Source organism: Ochotona princeps, chromosome 3 (genome assembly GCF_030435755.1).
Source record: "Ochotona princeps isolate mOchPri1 chromosome 3, mOchPri1.hap1, whole genome shotgun sequence".
Classification (NCBI taxonomy): domain Eukaryota; kingdom Metazoa; phylum Chordata; class Mammalia; order Lagomorpha; family Ochotonidae; genus Ochotona; species Ochotona princeps.
The window spans coordinates 90,527,972-90,546,712 of NC_080834.1; the positions used below are offsets into that span (position 1 = coordinate 90,527,972).

The 18,741-nt window shown below is 44.4% G+C and overlaps 1 protein-coding gene across 2 annotated transcripts in view; it reads left to right on the plus strand.

Annotated features, from left to right (window-relative positions):
- Window positions 1-5,949: 5,949 nt before the first annotated feature.
- The window catches only part of RUBCN (rubicon autophagy regulator), a 63,338-nt gene continuing 50,546 nt past the window's right edge, over window positions 5,950-18,741 (plus strand). The window contains exon 1 of one of the 2 annotated variants that reach the window (XM_058662018.1): window positions 5,950-6,231. In XM_058662018.1, the coding sequence (XP_058518001.1) occupies window positions 6,167-6,231 (65 nt within the window). In that variant the 5' untranslated portion in view covers window positions 5,950-6,166. The remainder of the gene's footprint in view (window positions 6,232-18,741) is intronic. The other variant, XM_058662019.1, reaches the window with a different exon arrangement.

An 18,741-nucleotide genomic window follows, 5' to 3' on the forward strand; every position in this document is an offset into this window, starting at 1 on the left:
TATGCAGCATATATATGTATGTATATACACATACATATCTATTTTTCCTGTTCCCATAGAAAAACATGAGGTCATTTCCTCTTCAAAAAATTCTAATCTAAAAGGTAAAAACATATGAGTTGTGTTTACCTTTTGTTTTTTAAAATATATATTTGTTTACTTGAAAGCCAGATTTGCAGAGAGAGATGGAAACACATAGAGCAGAAGATCTTACATCGGCTGGCTCACTCCCTAAATGCCACAACGGCCAGAGCTGGTTCTGTCTGAAGCTGGGAGCCAGCAGCTTCTTCTGGATCTCCCATGTGGGTTCAGGGACCCAAGAACTTGGGCATCCCTTGCTGCTTTTCCAGGAAATTAGCAGAGAACTGGATTCAAACTGGAGCCGTATGGGATGCCAGCATCACAGGCAGAGGATTACTGTGCTATGCCTATGTACTGGTCCTGCATTTTTATGAATTTTATATTGATATTTGTTGAAAATATTCAAGAAGACTATTCCCACACCTCTCACCTTTTTATTTTTTATTATTTTTAAGACTTATTTAGTTTTACTTGAATGCCAGGGTTACAGAGAGAATGCAGGGAGACAGAGTTCTTCTATTTGCTGGATTACTCCCCAAATAGTCATCACAACCAGAGTTGGGCTATTACAAAACTGGGAGCCAGGAGCTTCCTCCGGATCTCCCAAGTGGATGCAGGGGACCAATGAAGTTGAACCATCCTTCACTGCTTTTCCAAACCATAAACAAGGAGCTGGATTGGCTGTTGAGTAGCCAGCACTTGAACTGGCACCCATATGAGATGCTACAGGTAGGATATTAGCCTACTATACCACTGCACCAGCCCCCATTTCCTTCTTTTTCTTTTGCATGTTTTTAAAGAATTATTTATTTCAGACCCGGTGCGATAGCATAGTGGTTAAAGTCTTCGCTTTGCACGCCTGGGATCCCATATGGGCTCAGGTTCTAATCTCGGCAGTCCTGGTTCCCATCCAGCTCCCTGCTTGTGACCTGGAAAGGCAATCAAGGACGGTCCAAAGCCTGGGGACTCTGCACCCGCGTGGGAGGCCTGGAAGAAGTTCCTGGCTCCTGGTTTCGGATAGGCTCAGCTCTGGCCGTTGCGGCCACTTGGGGAATGAATCATCAGATGGAAGATCTTCTCTGTCTCTCCTCCTCTCTGTATACCTGACTTTACAATAAAAATAAGTAATTTTAAAAAAAAGAATTATTTCTTTTGAAAGTCACGGAAAGAGAAACAGACAGACAGAGCCATTCCATCTAATGGTATAGTCCCCAGATGGATGCAGTGGCCAGTGTTGGGTCAGGTCAAAGTCAGGAGTTTGATTGGGTCTCTCATGTGAGTGACAGGGATCCGAGTATTCAGGCCGTTAGCAGGGATCTCAGCCAGAAGTGCCACCGTCAGAACATAAACCAGCATGTCTATGGCATGCAGGCACCACAGGTGGCAGCTCTACCTATCATGCCACAAGAAGGCTATTTCTTTTCTTTTTTTTAAGATTTATTTATTTTTGGGCCTGGCGGCGTGGCCTAGCGGCTAAAGTCCTCGCCTTGAAAGGCCCCGGGATCCCATATGGGCGCCGGTTCTAATACCGGCAGCTCCACTTCCCATCCAGCTTCCTGCATGTGGCCTGGGAAAGCAGGAGAGGACAGCCCAAAGCTTTGGGACCCTGCATGGGAGGGAGACCTGGGAAGAGAGAGACCTGGAAGAGGTTCCAGGCGTGGGAGACCTGGAAGAGGTTCCAGGCTCCCGGCATCGGTTCGGCGCAGCAGCCCATTGCGGCTCACTTGGGGAGTGAATCATCGGATGGAGGATCTTCCTCTCTGTCTCTCCTCCTCTGTGTATATCTGGCTGTAATAAAATGAATAAATCTTTAAAAAAAAAGATTTATTTATTTTATTGGAAAGTCAGATATATAGAGAGGAGGAGAGACAGAGAGGGAGATCTTCCGTCTGATGATTCACTCCCCAAGTGAGCCGCAAGGGCCAGTGCTGAGCTGATCCAAAACCAAGAGCCAAGAACGTCTTTCTGGGTCTCCCACATGGGTGCAGGGTCCCGGTGCTTTGGGCCATCCTCAACTGCTTTCCCAGGCCACAAGCAGGGAGCTGGATGGGAAATGGAGCATGTGGAATTAGAACCAGCACCCATATGGGCTCCTGGTGTGTTCAAGGTGAGGACCTTAACTATTACGCTGTCGTGCTGGGCCCAAGAAGGCTATTTCTTAAAAATTATTTTTTGGCAACTAGGTGAAAGTCATAAATTTGTTAAGAAAATATATATTTTTTTTATTGGAAAGTCAGATATACAGAGAGGAGGAGAGACAGAGAGAAAGATCTTCCGTCCGATGACTCATTCCCCAAGTGACAGCAACGACCGGTGCTGTGCCAATCCGATGCCAGGATCCAGGAACCTCTTCCAGGTCTCCCATGTGGGTACAGGGTCCCAAAGCCTTGGGCCATCCTCGACTGCTCTCCCAGGGCACAAGCTGGGAACTGGATGGGAAGTGGAGCAGCCGGGATTAGAACTTGTGCCCATATGGGCTCCTGGGGCATTCAAGGTGAGGACTTTAGCTGCTAGGCCACTCTGCTGGGCCCAGTCACAAGTTTTTTTTAGCTAACTAATCATTGTGTGAAATTGGCTTTCTACCAGTTGTTCTCGAAGACCTGCTGCCCATAATAACATAATAGTTAAGACTCCTGTGTTGCACACACAAATGAATGGGGTGAATACCAAACTCTGGCTCCTGGCTCCTGCTTCCTGCCAGTGCTGATCCTGGGAGACTGTGTCTATGGCTCTGCCATCCACAGGAGAGGCCTGAATTGTGTTTCTGGCTCCCAGCTCCACTCCCTGAGACTCCTCCCATCACTGCTGACGTGGGCATTTGGGGAATGAACCAGGGTTGGCCCTCTCTTTTTTTCCCTCCCTAGGTCTCAAATTAAAATTGTAGATTTAAAAGCAAATTGATTCTTAAGACCATTTTTCATGCCTTTTTGATGTTTAAAGTGTAAATCCAGTGAGTAGTTGTGACACTACTGAGTCTGGACACTAGCTATTTTTGTGTGTGTTTAGCAATTTTTATATTTGGACTTTCAATGGGCAACATTGAATTATAATTAATCCTTGGTTCACAATAGACTTTCATCAGTTTCTATGTGTTGCCTATTTTCACTTAGTTAATTAGTTAGAATAATTGACTGCTGGGGCCGGCACAGTGGCATATCAGCGTAATCCTCCACCTATGGCCCCAGCATCCCATATAGAGAAATGTTCTTGTTCCAGCTGCTCCACTTCCTAGCTCCTTGTTATTGTGCCTGGGTAAACAGCAGAAGTTGGCATAGGTGTTTGGACCTCTGGATCCACTGGGAGACCCACAAGAAACTCCTGGCTCCTGGCTTTGGATCAGTTCGGCTCCAATCATTGTGGTCATTTGGAGAGTAAGCTAGCAGATGGAAGACCTCACTTTTCTCTTCTCTTCTCTTCTCTTCTCTTCTCTTCTCTTCTCTTCTCTTCTCTTCCCTGTGACTCTCCATTTCGAATAAAAATAAGTAAATCTTAAAAAAAAATTTTGACTAGGGTTAGTGCCACCCTGTAGCAGGTTAATCCTTAGCCTGCAGCACTGTCATTCCATATGGGTACCATTTCCAGTCCTGGCTGCTTTATTTTTACTCCAGCTCTTTGCTAATACCCTGGAAAAACAGTGGAGGATAACCCAAGTGCTTGGGCCCTCCACCCACATGGGGAGATGCCTCTCTGCCTCTCCTTCTCTTTGTAACTTTGCTTTTCAAATAAAAATACTTATTTTGAAAATAACATAAAGTAATTGACTTCAATTATTTATAATAACTAGGCTTTATTAGACTTACTTATTTTAAAGTCGGAATTAGAGAGAGAGGCAGAAACAGAGAGAAAAGGAGAGAGTGGAGAGAGAGGTCTTCCATTTCCTGGTTCACTCCTCAAATGGTTGCTATAGCTTGAGTTGAGTCAGTCTGAAATCAGGAGCCACGAGCCAGGATCTGAGGCATTCTTCTGGGTCTCCCAAGTGAGTACAAGGGCCCAAGAACTGGAGCCATTCCCTGCTACTTTCCTAGGCCATAAACAGGGAGCTGGATTGGAAGTGGAGCAGCCAGGGCACAGACCAATGCCTGTATGGGATGGGTTGCCACAGGCAGAGGTTTAGCTTGCTGTGCCATCGTGCTGGCCCCAAATAGCTAGTTATTTTTAAAACTATGTGTCTACAACCCTGCCATTGAAAATAAAAACCAGAATAGACAATAACCTAAAACTCAGCAATTCTACTCCTCATATGTACCTAAGAGAAAATTTTGCTTGTATATAAAAGGAGATAGGTATAAGAATGTTCACAGCACTACTGTTTATAATACCAAAGACCCAGAATCTGCTTAGAAAATTGGGAGACAGCAATAATATTCAGACAGATAAACTGGTGAATTCACACAAATGATCAATATATACAGCAATCAAAAATCAATAGATAAAAGCAAGAGAATAATTCTTATCAATACAATATTAAACAAAAAGGATTATTATCCTTAAAGGACTATATTATCTCCAAAGGAATAAATCAGCTTAACATTCTTTTAATAAAGTCAAAACAGAAAAAAAGATTTAATATTTATTTTTATTGGAATGTCAGATTTATGGAGAGAAGGAGTGATAGAAAGATCTTCCATCTGCTAGTTCACTCTCCAAATGGCTGCAATAGCTGTGGCTGAAGTGATCCAAAGCCAGGAGTCAGGAGCCTCCTCCAGGTCTCCCACGTGGTGCAGGGTCCCAAGGCCTTGGGCCATCCTCCACTGTTTTCCTAGAGCACAGTCAAGGAGCTGGTTGGGAAGTAGTCGGGACATGAACTGGCACCCATATGATATCCCAGCACTTGGAGGTGGAGGATTAGCCAATTGTACCATTGCACCAGACCCAGAAAAAATTTTAAATAACATTTTTCTTTTAAATAATTGTGGTTGTTTTTAAAAGATTTGTTTTACACAGAAAGAAGCAGAGACAGAGACTCTTCCATTCACTAGTTCATTCTACAAATGGCCACAAAGTCCAGAGCTGGTCAGGAGCCAGGAGCTTCTTCCATCTCTCCCACACGGGTGTAAGCACCCAAGCATTTGGGCCATCCCCACATGGCCATGCCAACAAAGATTTGTTGATCCAAAGCCCGAGTCTCACACGCAGGTGTAAGGCCCTAAGGCTTTGGCCGTTCTCTGCTACTTTCCCAGTACATAAGCAGGGAGCTGGATGGGAAGTAGAACAGCTGGGATGCCCAGACGTGATTCCAGCATTTCCAAGGGGAGGAGCCATCATTCTGGCCCCAAGATGAGACATCTTCTTGGATGAGGCAGTAGCTTTCCGTGCAGGGTGCTTGCCATTCTCTGTTGCTTCTTACAGCTTCCTCACTTGCCTTATGGCATCCCAAACTCCAGTACCCTTTGACTGTTCTCCCAAGTGTACCTCGGACATGGTACATAGCTCCAGATAGTCAAAATTAGCTCAAGTTTGATCTTTGACTAACACATTCCATGAAATGCCACTTCATGACGTGGTCAGCCTGTATTAGATAGTCCTTTAGCCATCCTGCCTCCTCTCTTTCCTCAACCCCATGACTTCCCAGATCCAGCAGTTCCCAAACCAGCATTCTCCTGCAAGGCAGCCAATTAGGCCAGAGTGATTTCCTCCTACTCTACATTTCTGATTTCGGTTCCAGGGTGAACCGGGCCAGAGGTGTGTGAGTGTCCGTACCCACACAGGTCCCGGAGACTAGCGCTTGCCAGAGCTTCAGGACCTGGTGCCTGGGTGGCTGAGGCAAACCTTCCTGCAAGCCGCAGCACTGGGCGAGCGCGGCGTACGAGGGGCTCGGGACGGCGCACGCCGGGAGCGGCACAGTCCTCCAAGGGCTTTCTGGGAGTTGTAGTTCTCCTGGCCGGAAGTGAGGGTGGCAGGGATAGAAACCGCAGCTGAGGCAGCAGTCCCTGACGCCGCCCGCCACCGGGGTGTAGTGCATCACTTGGAGCCCACCAGCTGGGCGTGACTCCTCGGTTCCCGGAGGGTTCCTGGAGCCCTGGCCGGGGAGGAAGAGCGGTAGGAACCGCCTGTCTTGAGGCAGGAGGCGGCCTCGCAGTCCCGGATGCGGCCGGAGGGCGCGGGAATGGATCTCCGTGGCTGCGAGGAGCGCCTGCCGGAGGAGAGCAGGTGGGTTTGGGAATGGGGTTGGGGGGCTCCGCCGCGGGAGGGTGCCGAAGCTCCAGGACGCCCTTTCGGAGGGCGTGAGGGGAATCGGAACGAAAAGTGCCCGGCATTATAGACCTGAGGACTTGGACTGGCGGGGCGGACTTGTTGGGGAAGAATTTCTGGAAGGAGGAACGGGCAGGGCGTGGATACGAAGAGGCTGCTGTTTGGTGAGGGTGAGAAAAGGTGAGTAGGATTTGCTGAGGACACGGCCGTGAGGGGCGGCAGAGGAGGGTGAAGACGAGACTGTCTGAGACAGGTGACTGTGGAGAGCCTGAGGGGCTCTCAGGAGGTTTTTGCAGGCCAGATTCTATAGATAGGAGCAGGGCACAAGGTTAGTGGCACGCGAAGCCGGGCCAATATGAAGAGGGTGGCAGTGTAAAAACTTCTCGGGGCAAAGGTGAGGGGATTGTGAGTGACCTAGGAAGAAGGGCAGGCAGGGCTGAGTGTGGGAAAGAAGACCCTGTGAAGGGAAGAGAGAGACTGATGGCGGGGGTGGAGGGTGGGAGCTTGCTGTTGAGGCCTGTGTAGAATCTACAAGGGGCCTTGTGCGTGAAGCGTTTGCAGACATCTGGAAGAATAAATAGCCAAGCTCTGTCAGTTCCTTCTGGTCTGCAGATCTCTCGCTTTTTCCCCCACAATGCAAACGAAGGAAGTTCACATTTACTTAGATGACCAGAAAGTGCATCTCTCGTAGAAATTAGGGAATTACAAAAAAAAAATTTTTTTTTAACTACTTGGTTTGAATTGTCCATTGCATGTTGTTATGGTGCTTTGCGTCATTGGAGTTCACTTCATAATCTCTTAAAAGACAGGAATGGTGACAGGCCAAAGCAGGATGTGGTTTCAAGGGGTCTTGCTTGACTTTGAGAAACAGTAGCAGATATGATGATGGACTTGGGAGGAGGTGGGCTCTAAAAGACTGGGGCGAGAGTGTTTGCCTCAGAGAAAATAGCAGGAGGGGATCATATGCCTGTGTTAAGTTTTGGCTGTTTTTAAGGGTGACTCCACTCTAAAGTGCACAAGCGACGTGTGGCCTGCCATGTGCCACCTGGGCCAACAGGACCTTGTAGTCCCCGCCTGGGATTTGCAAAGGATGTGCACTGAGTGCAGTGGGGCGTCCTACTTCTCCTTTCAGTTTCTGCGTAGATATGCACTTGGCTATTTTTTCTTCCAGATGTTTGCAAAAATCTTGTACACCAAAAAGGTACTTTGTAGATTCTAAACAGGTTTCAGGGTTTATTTTTATGTTCTTCTCTGCCAGTTCGTGTAGGGTAGGCTGAGTTGGAAATTCCAGTTCACGTTTCTTCCCTGTCTGACTGGAGCTGGATTGTTTGTTGAATGTATTTAACATTTTACACTACCTCGCCACGTGCCAGGCTCTGGTTCAGGACCCTTGCAGGGGAGTCTCGTATTGTAGTCCTTGTAGAAGATAGGTACTGTTACTCTCACCATTTTACCTATGAGGAAGCGGAGAAGTGGACAGGATAAGCAACTCGCCAAGGCCAAACAGTAACCACTAGTGGAAGTGGGTTTCAAACCTGGGCGGTCTGGCTCTGGATTCTGTACTTTGAGTACTTGCGCCGTCTTGCTCATTCTGCTTGACAGGACATTTGCTGCGCAAATGTTGCTCGGACCCACGGGACAGCTCCTTTGAAGGTTTCTTTTCCCATCAGTTATCCATTTGTTTGTTTGTTTTATCTTAAAGAACTGTATTGCAATAAGCTTATAAATTGCTTTAAGTACGATGGGTATTTTGATGATATTAATACTTTCAATATATAGGAATTTGATTTTAACAGATAATTTTGTACTGTGAATGTTTACTGTTAGTACCAGGTGTGAAATATGGCTTTTTGTTATTGTTATACTTTTGTTTTCAAAAGATTAATTTTTCTGGCTGAAAGTCTTAATTATTTTAGAGGTAATCTGTGACTACTTTGCCATGTGTGTGTTTTTCCTTTCTTCCTGCGTGTTCCATGAGGAAGATATTCTGACTTTGTAGATGAAACATGCTTATGCTTTATTGTACAAGAAGTCTTATGTTTTTAAAGCAAATAAAGGTGTTTTACAAAAAAAAAAAAAAAAAGAACTGTAGTCAAAACTTAATTTCTGCATTCGGAGTATCCTCCCCAAAGCCACCCATATTATAGGCCTATTCTTGATTGGTGACTGATGAATTCAGAATGCTGTTGAATGAAGCTTTGTGGATTCCTTGGTTCTACATAGACCACTGGTAAATACATACCTTGTGGGGGACAATGATGTAATACCACAGGTTAAGTCTCTGTCTTGCATTGTATGGGCACCACTTCTCATCTGGCTCCCTGCTAATGTACTTGGGAAAGCGATGGAATTCGAATTATGTACTTGGGCCCCTGCCATCCACATGGAAAAACTGGATAGAGTTTCCAGGCTTCTGGCTTTGAACAGACCTAGCTCCGGCCATGGCAATCATTTGCAAAATGAACCAGCGGATAGAAATTCTCTGTCTCTGTAACCCTTTCAAGTGAATACATTAAGTATGTATACCTAATATATAGTATGTCATTTTATATCTTTACCTGTAATATCTTGTGCCTGATAATTAAGGCATTGTGGCTGTGTCTCTGCAAGCAAAGCTTTTCCGTGAATATTAAAACATTCAGTGAGAAACAATCTTGGCTTGGTGGCTAAATCCTCCTCTTGCATTTGCCAGGATCCCATGTGGGAGATGGTTTATATTCCAGCTGCTCCACTTCCCATCCAGCTCCCTGCCTATGGCCCAGGAAAGTAGTAGAGGATTGTCCAAAGCCTTGGGACCCTGCACACACGTGGGAGACCTGGAAGGAATTCCTGGTTCCTGGCTTTGGACTGGCTCAGCTCTGGCCATTGTGGGCACTTGGGAAGTGAATCAGTGGGTGGAAGACCTTTCTCTCTGTCTCTCCTTCTCTCTGTAAATCTGCCTTTTCTTTGTTGTTGTTGTAAATCTGCCTTTTTTAGTAATAAATAAATAAATAAATTTAAAAAAGAAACAATTTGATGAGATGCTGTCATTTATGAAGGAAAAAAGTTTTCAGTGTATTTTCTGAAAACAGTTGATAAAATGCAATATGCATTTGTTTTAAATATAGATAAGACGTGCATTTGAATCTTAATGCCTCTGCTTAACTTGGTCAAGTTACTTTTCCTGTGTGAGTGGGAAGAATAGTGACTTCCTGCCTGGGAGGTTGTGATAATGTGCATCATGCTCCTCACAGAGTGTCTGGTATGTACTAAGTGCCAAAGTACCTCCGTCTGCTCCCCAGCTTTCTTGTTCTCTGATGGGTGTGCATTCCACAAATGACTGTTGGCAGTGATGTAGCTTGCTCTTCCTCCCTCTGCAGCCTCCCCTATGAGATTTGATCTCATTGGGTGCTGCAGTGTTGGCCCAGCTTTTAACTTCACCCTAGGAATATAGTTACATCACCGCTTCCCCTGTTGTTTTCCATCTGGCTAGCCATCATTCTGACAAAAATGCTTTAGTGCTTAAGGATTATATTTAACTTTCCCTAGCATCTCCTAAATGTTAATTGTTGGAAATTTGTCTGGTGAAACGACTCAACAGCTAAGGGAAAAGGCCTGGTATTGCCATGTTACCCTAACCTCCTTGGGTCAAAAAGTCTAATTTTTCTTTTTCCTTCCTTCATTTGTTTATTTATTTGAAAGACAGAGTTACTGAGAGAGAGAAAAGGAACTACAGAGGGAGGGAGATCTTCCATCCATTGGTTCACTTCCCAGGTGGCCAAAACTGAGGAGTAGGGCAAGCCAAAGCCAGGGACAGGAGCATCATCTGGGTTTCCACATGGTTCAGTGGCCTGGGTACTTGGGCCATCTCCTACTGCTTTCCCAGGTACATTAGCTGGGAGCTGGACTGGAAGTGGAGTAGCTGGGATTTGACCTGGTGTCCCTAAGCTGACACTGCAGGCTGTGAAATAACCTACTACACCACAGTGCTTGTTCCCAAGAGGTCAGCTTCTGAGCTTGGGACTCCTGATGCAATGATCCAGAAAGAGTCTGAATTCTAGTAGTAACACATTTATAGTGTCTCCAGACCACAGCACTAGAAAGATTCAGTCGGTCAAAGCCTTCTCCTCTGTTCTTTCTGTTAATAAATAGCATTTTCACTCAATCAGCCAAGCCTGAAGTGAATTGGATACTTTCCTTTTCTCTGTTGTCTATATCCAACCAGTCACCAGGTTCTGTGAATTCTGTTTCTGGTTTTTCTTTTGAACCCTCTTTTTTCTCTAATTCCCTAAATAATGGTTTTTATCACTAAGTCAGAGGTGTAGCATAGCTGTAGTAATGACCAAATCCCAGTTGCTCAGTCGAGAATTTGCCTCCCATCTTTGAGCTACTGTATTTCATTCTCTGGCAGGTATTTCTATTGGATAACCCTTAGCTACTCCAGACTTCGCAGTCCTAACAGCAAAAAAGATGCAGTTTTCATACCTCCAGCAAAAGCAAAACTTATGAGCCCAATTTAGAAAGTTTATTTATTTCAAAGGTAAGTGACTAAGAGAGGGATCTGCCATGTGCTAGTTCACTTTCCCAGATAGCCACAACAGCTGTTGCTTGGCCTAGGCCAGCCAGAGCCAAGAGCCAGGAATTCTGTTTGGGTCTCCCCCGTGGGTGATAGGGACCCAAGTACTGGAGCCATCATCTGTTGCCTCCCAAGGGTGCACGCTAGCAGGAAGCTGTATTGGAAGTGGAGATTGAGTACAGTAGCCTAATGGCTAAAGTCCTCTCCTTGCTTTGGGATCCCATATGGACACCGGTTCCCATCCCGGTGGCCCCACTTCCCATCCAGCTCTCTGTGGCCTGGGAAAGCAGTTGAGGACGGCCCAAGGCCTTTGGACCCTGCACCCATGAGGAAGTCCTGGAAGAGGCTATGGGCTCCTGGCTTCGGATCACTTCAGCTCCAGCCATTGTGGCCATTTAGGGAGTAAACTAGTGGATGGAAGATCTTCCACTCTGTTTCTGCTCCTCTCTGTATTTCTGACTTTCCAATTAAAAAAAAAATGTACAGGAAGTGGAGGTTGCACTTGCCCTAGGCACTACCCCATGTGTTGTAGGCATCCTAAGCAGCAGCTCAGCTTGCTGCACAACAGTACCCACCCATGACTGACATGAGTTAATTCCTGCTTTTGTGATTAGATTATGGAATACGTTGCTCAGCCAGGCCTAAATTATGTGCCCAACCCTGGATAATAGGGTGGGGTAAGACCTTGAGACCTCACAGGCCAGAGTAAACGGTCAAGGAGTTGTTTTTCTGCAGAAAGTCACATTTCTGTTTTTTTTTTTTTTTTTAATTCTTTTTTTTTTTTTTAAGATTTATTTATTTATTTATTTATTTATTACAAAGTCAGATATACTGAGAGGAGGAGAGATAGAGAGGAAGTGGAGCTGCCGGGATTAGAACCAGCAGCCATATGGGATCAAGGCGAGGACCTTAGCCACCAGGCCATGCTGCCAAGCCCCACATTTCTGTTTTTAAAAATGAAAGGACAGGAATATATCCAGAACACTTGTCTTACGAGAAACCAACATGCACTCCTATGTTCATAGCAGCACAATCAGTAATTGCAAAAACATGGAAGCAACCAAAATGCCCATCAGCAGAGGATTGGATAAGAAAGCTATGGTTCATCTACTCCATGGAATACTACTCAGCTATTAAAAAAAACAAAATGCAGTTCTTTGTGGCCAAATGGGCCAAACTGGAAACCATAATGCTAAGGGAAATGAGCCAATCCCAAAAGGTTAAATACCACATGTTTGCCTTAATTTAAGATGATATGATGTTATGTATAACATGTTATGTTATGTATGTTATATGTTGTGTATAAACTAAAATTGAAATGTCAATGAGGTGGTCACAGAAGGTGGTTAAGAACTAGCATTTATTTTTAACATATTGGCTACTCATTACTATGTCAATTAATTCCATAATGATGTAAATTTTTACTGATGGTATGTTGGAGCTTTCAATTGATCGGGATGATACTCTGCTGGCTCTGTCTTCAAACCAGAGAGGGTATACCTAAGAAGCCGTTGAACTTGACTGGACAATAAGATGCTGGACTCTATGTTTGGTATATGCTTGCAATGGGGGAATCTCAACTGAACTTGAGCTGTGGTTATGCAACAAGGTGGAGGAATCCACCATGGTGGGAGGGTTTGGGGAGGGGTGGGGAGAACCCAAGTACCTATGAAACTGTGACACATAATACAATGTAATTAATGAATAATAAAAAAAAAGGACAGGAATTCTAGGCAGATATAAACATATTCAGACCCTTTATTATCTGTCTTTCATTAAGGGATGTTTCAGTGCCCTCCTAATTTATCTTTCAGTCTGAATTTAGCCCCCACATTTTAGACAACCTCCTCACACTGCTGTTAGCTTAATTTTTCTGAAACCAAACTCAAGTCATGTTTTGCGTAGAGATGTTTCATAGTTTTCCTTTTGAAAGTACAAGGTAGTCAAGACAGTTTACACCACATTCAACCTTTATGTTAATCCCTCTGGAGTTCCTGGTTCCATGGCATTCACCTACTTTCACATCTTTCTGTGCAGGGCCCTGGCCTGTTCTTGTTCTTGCTTCTCTACATTCCCTATAATGCCTTCCGCTTTTGCCTGGAGAGCTCTTAGTCACCCTTGCGAAGGCATTCCTGGCTTGTGCTCTTCCATCTCTTGGTGACTTAGGTCCTAGCATGGCCTTTAAGTGCCTGTCCATCTACTCCCCCATTGTATTCTGAATTCCTCGGAGAGATGGAGACTCTTCCTTTCTAACCTCCATAATCCCAGTGCCTAACATTGTGCCCAATCTGTAATCTGTATTGTATATTTGTTCATGAAATGAAAGCATTAATAATTCAGTCAAGCCACTTACAGGTACAGATTCCACTAGTACTGTTGTCAATCAAAGATACTCTTTTTTCCCTTTCTGGTCATTTTTACTTTCCCACAATTATCTTCATTTTTTTCCTTTGATCATGCTAGCGTTTGACAGTTTATAGAGAACTGCTAGGAAAGGATGGTCAAATGGTTTTTAAAAATATTTATTAATTTGAAACGTAGAGTGATAAGGAGAGAAGGAGACAAGGATGGGAGAGATATCTTCAGTTTGCTGGTTCAATCCCCAAGTGGCAATGACCATATCTGGACCAAGCTGAAGCCAGGAACCAGGAACTCCATCCAGAACTTCTTCAGTGATGGGGCTCAAGTGTTTGGGCCATGTTCTGCTGCTTTTCAGGAATATTAGCAGGAAGCTGACTCAGAAGCAGAGCAGCCAGGACTTGAAGAGTCGGCTTAACCTGATGTAACACAACTCAAGCTTCTCATGATTTCTTGAGTATTTCACACTGCTAGTCCAATAACTGTTACAAGTATGCACAACTTTTAGGAAAACTGCTTATTGTCAGTATTTTGTAAATCAAAAGGACTCTACATAAACTCACAACTTTCTTCCCTATTCTCTCTTATTATAGCTGTTTCTGTATTTTTCTTTTCTTTTTCTTCTTCTTCTTTTTTTCTCTCTTTTTTTTTAGATTTATCTATTTTATTTGAAAGACAAATTTTATAGAAAGAGAAGATCTTCCATCTCCTGGTTTACTCCCCAAATGGAAACAATGGCTGGGGTTGAGGCAATCTGAAGCCAGGAGTCAAGAACTTCTTTTTGGGCCCGGCGCCGTGGCCTAGCAGCTGAAGTCCTCGCCTTGAGCACACCGGGATCCATATGGGCACTGGTTTTGATCCTGGCAGTTCCATTTCCCATCCAGCTCCCTGCTTGTGGCCTGGGAAAGCAGTTGAGGATGGCCCAAAGCCTTGGGACCCTGCACCCACATGGGAGACCTGGAGGAAGTTCCTGGCTCCTAGCTTCGGATCAGCACAGCACCGGCCGTTGTGGCCACTTGGGGAGTGAATCATCGGATGGAAGATCTTTCTCTCTGTCTCTCCTCCTCTCTGTATATCTGACTTTGCAATAAAAAGAAATAATTTGTTTTTAAAAAGGAAGTTTTTTTCCAGGTCTGCCATGTGGATGTTGAGGTCCCACGGACTTGGGTTATCCTCCACTGCCTTCCCAGATCATAAGCCAGATCAGAAGTGGAGTAGCTGGGCCTTGAACTGGTAATCAAATGGGATGCCAACACTGCAGGTGCAGGGTTAATATCTTACACTACCGTGCCAGTCCCAGTTTCTGTATTTTTGAACACTTTATTACTTCTGCACAAAATGGATTCTTTTACTTTCTTCTTTTTTTTCCTTTGGTTTTTTAAAAATTTTATTTTTATTGGAAAGGCAAATATACAGAGAGGAGGAGAGACAGAGAGGAAGATCTTCTGACCAATGGTTCACTCCCCAAGTAGCTGCAATGGCTGGAGCTGAGCCAATCCGAAGCCAGGAGCCCAGAACCTCTTCTGGGTCTCCCATGCAGGTGCAGGGTCCCCAGGCTTTGGGCTGTCCTCAACTGCTTTCCCAGGCCACAAGCAGAGAGCTGGTTGGGAATTGGAGCCGCCAGGATTAGAACTGGTGCCCATAAGGGATCCCGGCGGATTCAATGTGAGGACTTTAGCTGCTAGGCCACTGCGCCAGGCCCAGGCTGCTCACTGGCTAATGTCCCTGGAATTGTTTGCGTTAGCAGGGAGCTGGAATCAGGAACTAGAACAGAATCTAGACGAGCACTCTGTGTGGGATACAGTGGCCGACTAAGCTAAAAGCTCACCCCTGTTGACGCTTACTTGTGTGCCTTAATACAAGGCTAGTATTTTTTTTAATGTTCTGTGGGTACTTTAAGAAGGTCTGTTCTTCCATGTGGAGCTTGCTGGATGCAATAAAACAACTTTATCAATAGTCTGCTATTCAGCTTTTCTAATCACTTTTTTTTTTAAAAGGTTTTGTTGGAAAGACAGATTTATAGAGAAAGAGAGAAGGAGAGACAAAGATCTTCCATCCACTGATTCATTCCCCAAATGACCTCAGTTACTGGTGCTGAGCTGATCTGAAGCCAGTAGCCAAGAGCCCCTCTAGGTCTTCCACATGGGTGCAGAGGCCCAAGGCTTTGGCCCATCCTCCCCTGCTTTTCTAGGCCATAGCAGGGAGCTGGATGGGAAGTGAAGCAGCTGGGACACAAATCAGCACCCATATGGGATGCTGTTGTTACAGCAGATAACTAGCTAGTTGAGCGATTGTGTCTGCCACATTATAATCATTAAAAAAAAAAAGATGTATGTCTTTATTTGGAAGGAAGAGTTACAGAGTAGAAGGAGAGACGGAGAATGAGAGAGGAAGAGAGATCTTTCATCTGCTGGCTCACTCTTCAAATAGCCACAACAGCCAGAGCTGGGCAAGTCTAAAGCCAGGATCTAGCAGCCTCTTCCAGATTTCCCATGTGAATGCCAGGTCCCAAGGCTTTGGGTCATCCTGCGCTACTTTCCCAGGCCATTAGCAGGGATTTGAAACGCAAGTGGAGCAGGTGGGACAAAAATCAACCTCTGTATGGGATGCCGGCACTTGAAGGTAGATTAGCCTGTTGAGCCATGGCACTGACCCCCCCACTCACTGGCCTACTTTTGGTTTTTGAATCCTCATTACTGTTGTTCCTCCTTTTCATTGTCACTTCTCTATTTATATATTCTGTAGTTTTTCTGTGTGTGTGTTTTGTTCTATATATTTTGAAGCTTTGTTATTAGACACATAAAAAGTAATGAGAGCTATAATTTCATTATTTCTCTTTTGCTTTTTTAAGTGATTCTTGCCTTGATAGTAAATCAGTTTCCTTTTTTTTTTTTTTTTTGTATTTGACTTTTGAAATAATTGAGTTTATTCTGTTGACATTGGTTTTTATCTTTTATCTGTTTGGTCTTAGTGTTTTCTTTCCTTGACAATTTTTTGTTTTAATGAAAAAGAGGGAGCCAGTGCTTCCTCTACTGGTTCACTTTTTTTTTCTTTAGATATATGTATTTTTCTGAAAAGTCACAGTTAAACAGAGAGGGAGGCATCTTTCTTTGTTGGTTCACTGCGCAGATGGCTACAATGATCAGAGCTGGGTTGGTTTGAAGGTGGGAGCCTGGAGCTGCTTTTGAGTCTCCCACATGGGTGCAGGGGCCAAAAGCCGTGGGCCATCTGTTGCTGCTTTTCCAGCCATTAGCAGGGAGCTGAATTTGAAGTGGAAGTGAAGTGGCGCTGCAGGTAGAGGATTAGTTCGCTATCCCACCAGACTGGCTTCTGGTTCACTTTTTTTTTTTTTTTATAAATTTGCTTATTTTTTATTGAAAAGGAAGATTTGCAAAGAGAAGGAGAGACAGAGAGAAAGATCAAAGATTTCCATCTACTCATTCACTCCCCGAGTGGCTGTAATAGCCAGAACTGAGCTGATCTGAAGCAAGGACCCAGGAGCTTCTTCTGGGTCTCCCACAGGGCTACAGGATCCCAAGGCTTTGGCCCATTCTCTAATACTTTTCCAGGCCAGAAACCGGGAGCTGGAAAGGAAGTAGAGCAGCCAGGATACGAACTGGTGCCCATATGGGATCCTGGCACGTGGAAGGCAAGGACTTTAGCCACTAGGCTACCACGCCAGATCCATGGTTCACTTAAATAGCTACAGCAGTGAGGGCTGGGATGAGCTGAAGCTGGGAGCCAGGGACTCAAAACTAGAACACCCAAATGGGAGTCCATTATTTGACATATCAACTGCCACCTCCCAACTAGGAGCTGGAACTTGGATTGAGGTCTGGCACTCTATATGGGACACAGGTCTCTTAGCTAGTAAGCTAAACTTCCTCCCTGATTTTTAAGGTACCTTGGTTTTGGTTCTGTTGATGATTCATTTCAGAGGTGACTCTCAGTCATGTACCTACAGCCAAGGAGCCTGAACCGCCTGTCTGTGTCCCTGTGCCTTTGCTGTTGCGGTGGTGGCGTGTGCCTCCTTTATCTTGTTAGGAAAGCATCTTGCTACCAGCCGACAGAAGGTGGGATGAAAGCAATGAGATCAGCTTTCTTAAATATGCCAAAAAAATCAACTGAATAAGTTTTTTAGTGAAGGTTCATGTGCTTCTCCCATTTTGTCAAGCGGGTTTAGTAGTGACTGCTTAGTACATGGCATATCCAGTATGTGGGAAAGTCTTTTCCTAGCTTTCCTGCCCCAGTGAAGGCATTGTGGAAGTAAACATGGCACTTTGGTTTTTTGTTTTGTTTTGTTTTTGTTTGTTTGTGTAATTTTTATTTTAAAATTTTGAATTTTATGCTACAATAATGTATAGACTGGGATTCCCCCTCCTCTAAACTCCCACCCCCCAATAGATGTTCCCCATGTTGCTACAATAGTATAGTCCTTCCTAAGGAGTCATAAGTCCATCTGTGTGTTATTTAGGCATGCCCCGACATTGCTGGTACAGAGAATGTTAGACAGTCCAGCATCCCATTGTTTACACATTTCCAGCAGTTTCACTGGTAGTCCATCTTTGATTTGGAAGCAGGGATGCGTATTGCACTGTATCCCCACATCTGGATATAGTAGTCTATTACTCCATCACTATACATTCCCATAAATGAACATGGGACTTTGAAATCTGTGCTCGCCAAGGAGAGATTCAACCTTAGTTGAAATGCAATTGAGGTCGTTTTTGGATGTGAAGCCCTGTGGCCATGCTGAATTACAGACTGTGCAGGCCCATAGAATTGTTGGCAATTTTCTTTGAAGTAGAGTAAGTAAGAAGACCTGATGCTACGGTCCTGATTTAGCTAGATTCATTAGGTTGATGTGATTGGAAGCTTAAAGGGACAGAGAAAATGGAAGGTTATTTCCTGTTTCTGATGATGCTTTGCATAGTTCATCCATTACACTTTCTGGTTGAAGTCAGTGTTACCTCCATTTTATAGTGAGGGAACTGAAGCTTGAAGAGTTTACACAGCTTGCTCAAGAATGCACATCAAGTTTGTGGACAGCTAATACTCAAATTACAGTTTTTCCGCTCCATGACATTTCTCCCCTTGCTTACTGAAATGCAAAAGAAACAGAAAGAACATGGTCCCTTTGATTAAGGAATTGAGACAATAACACCATTCAATAACATTTTTTAAGTGTTAGGAAGAATGAACAGCTTATGCTGTGGGAGTTCCAGCAAAAGGCTTATCAGTATGGTGGGTGAAGTTATTAAGAACTTGAGAAGAGGTTGAAAACTAGAGCTGAACTTGAATCCCTGATTGTGATAACTAGGGAAGACACATTCCGAGCAGAAACATCTGCATGAATAAAGGCAGAGAACTAGAACTGAGATTGTCGTGTGTTTAGTAGAGTATGTTAGAGAGAATGACTATATTCAAATTGAGCAGTACTGAACAGTGGAATTGGTGTTTAGATTGGGGCAAAATGTTGGAAAATATTCAGACTTGATACTAACCATCAAGTGTAAGTTTCCTGAGGTAAAGAATTTCCTTCCTTTTGTTAAATC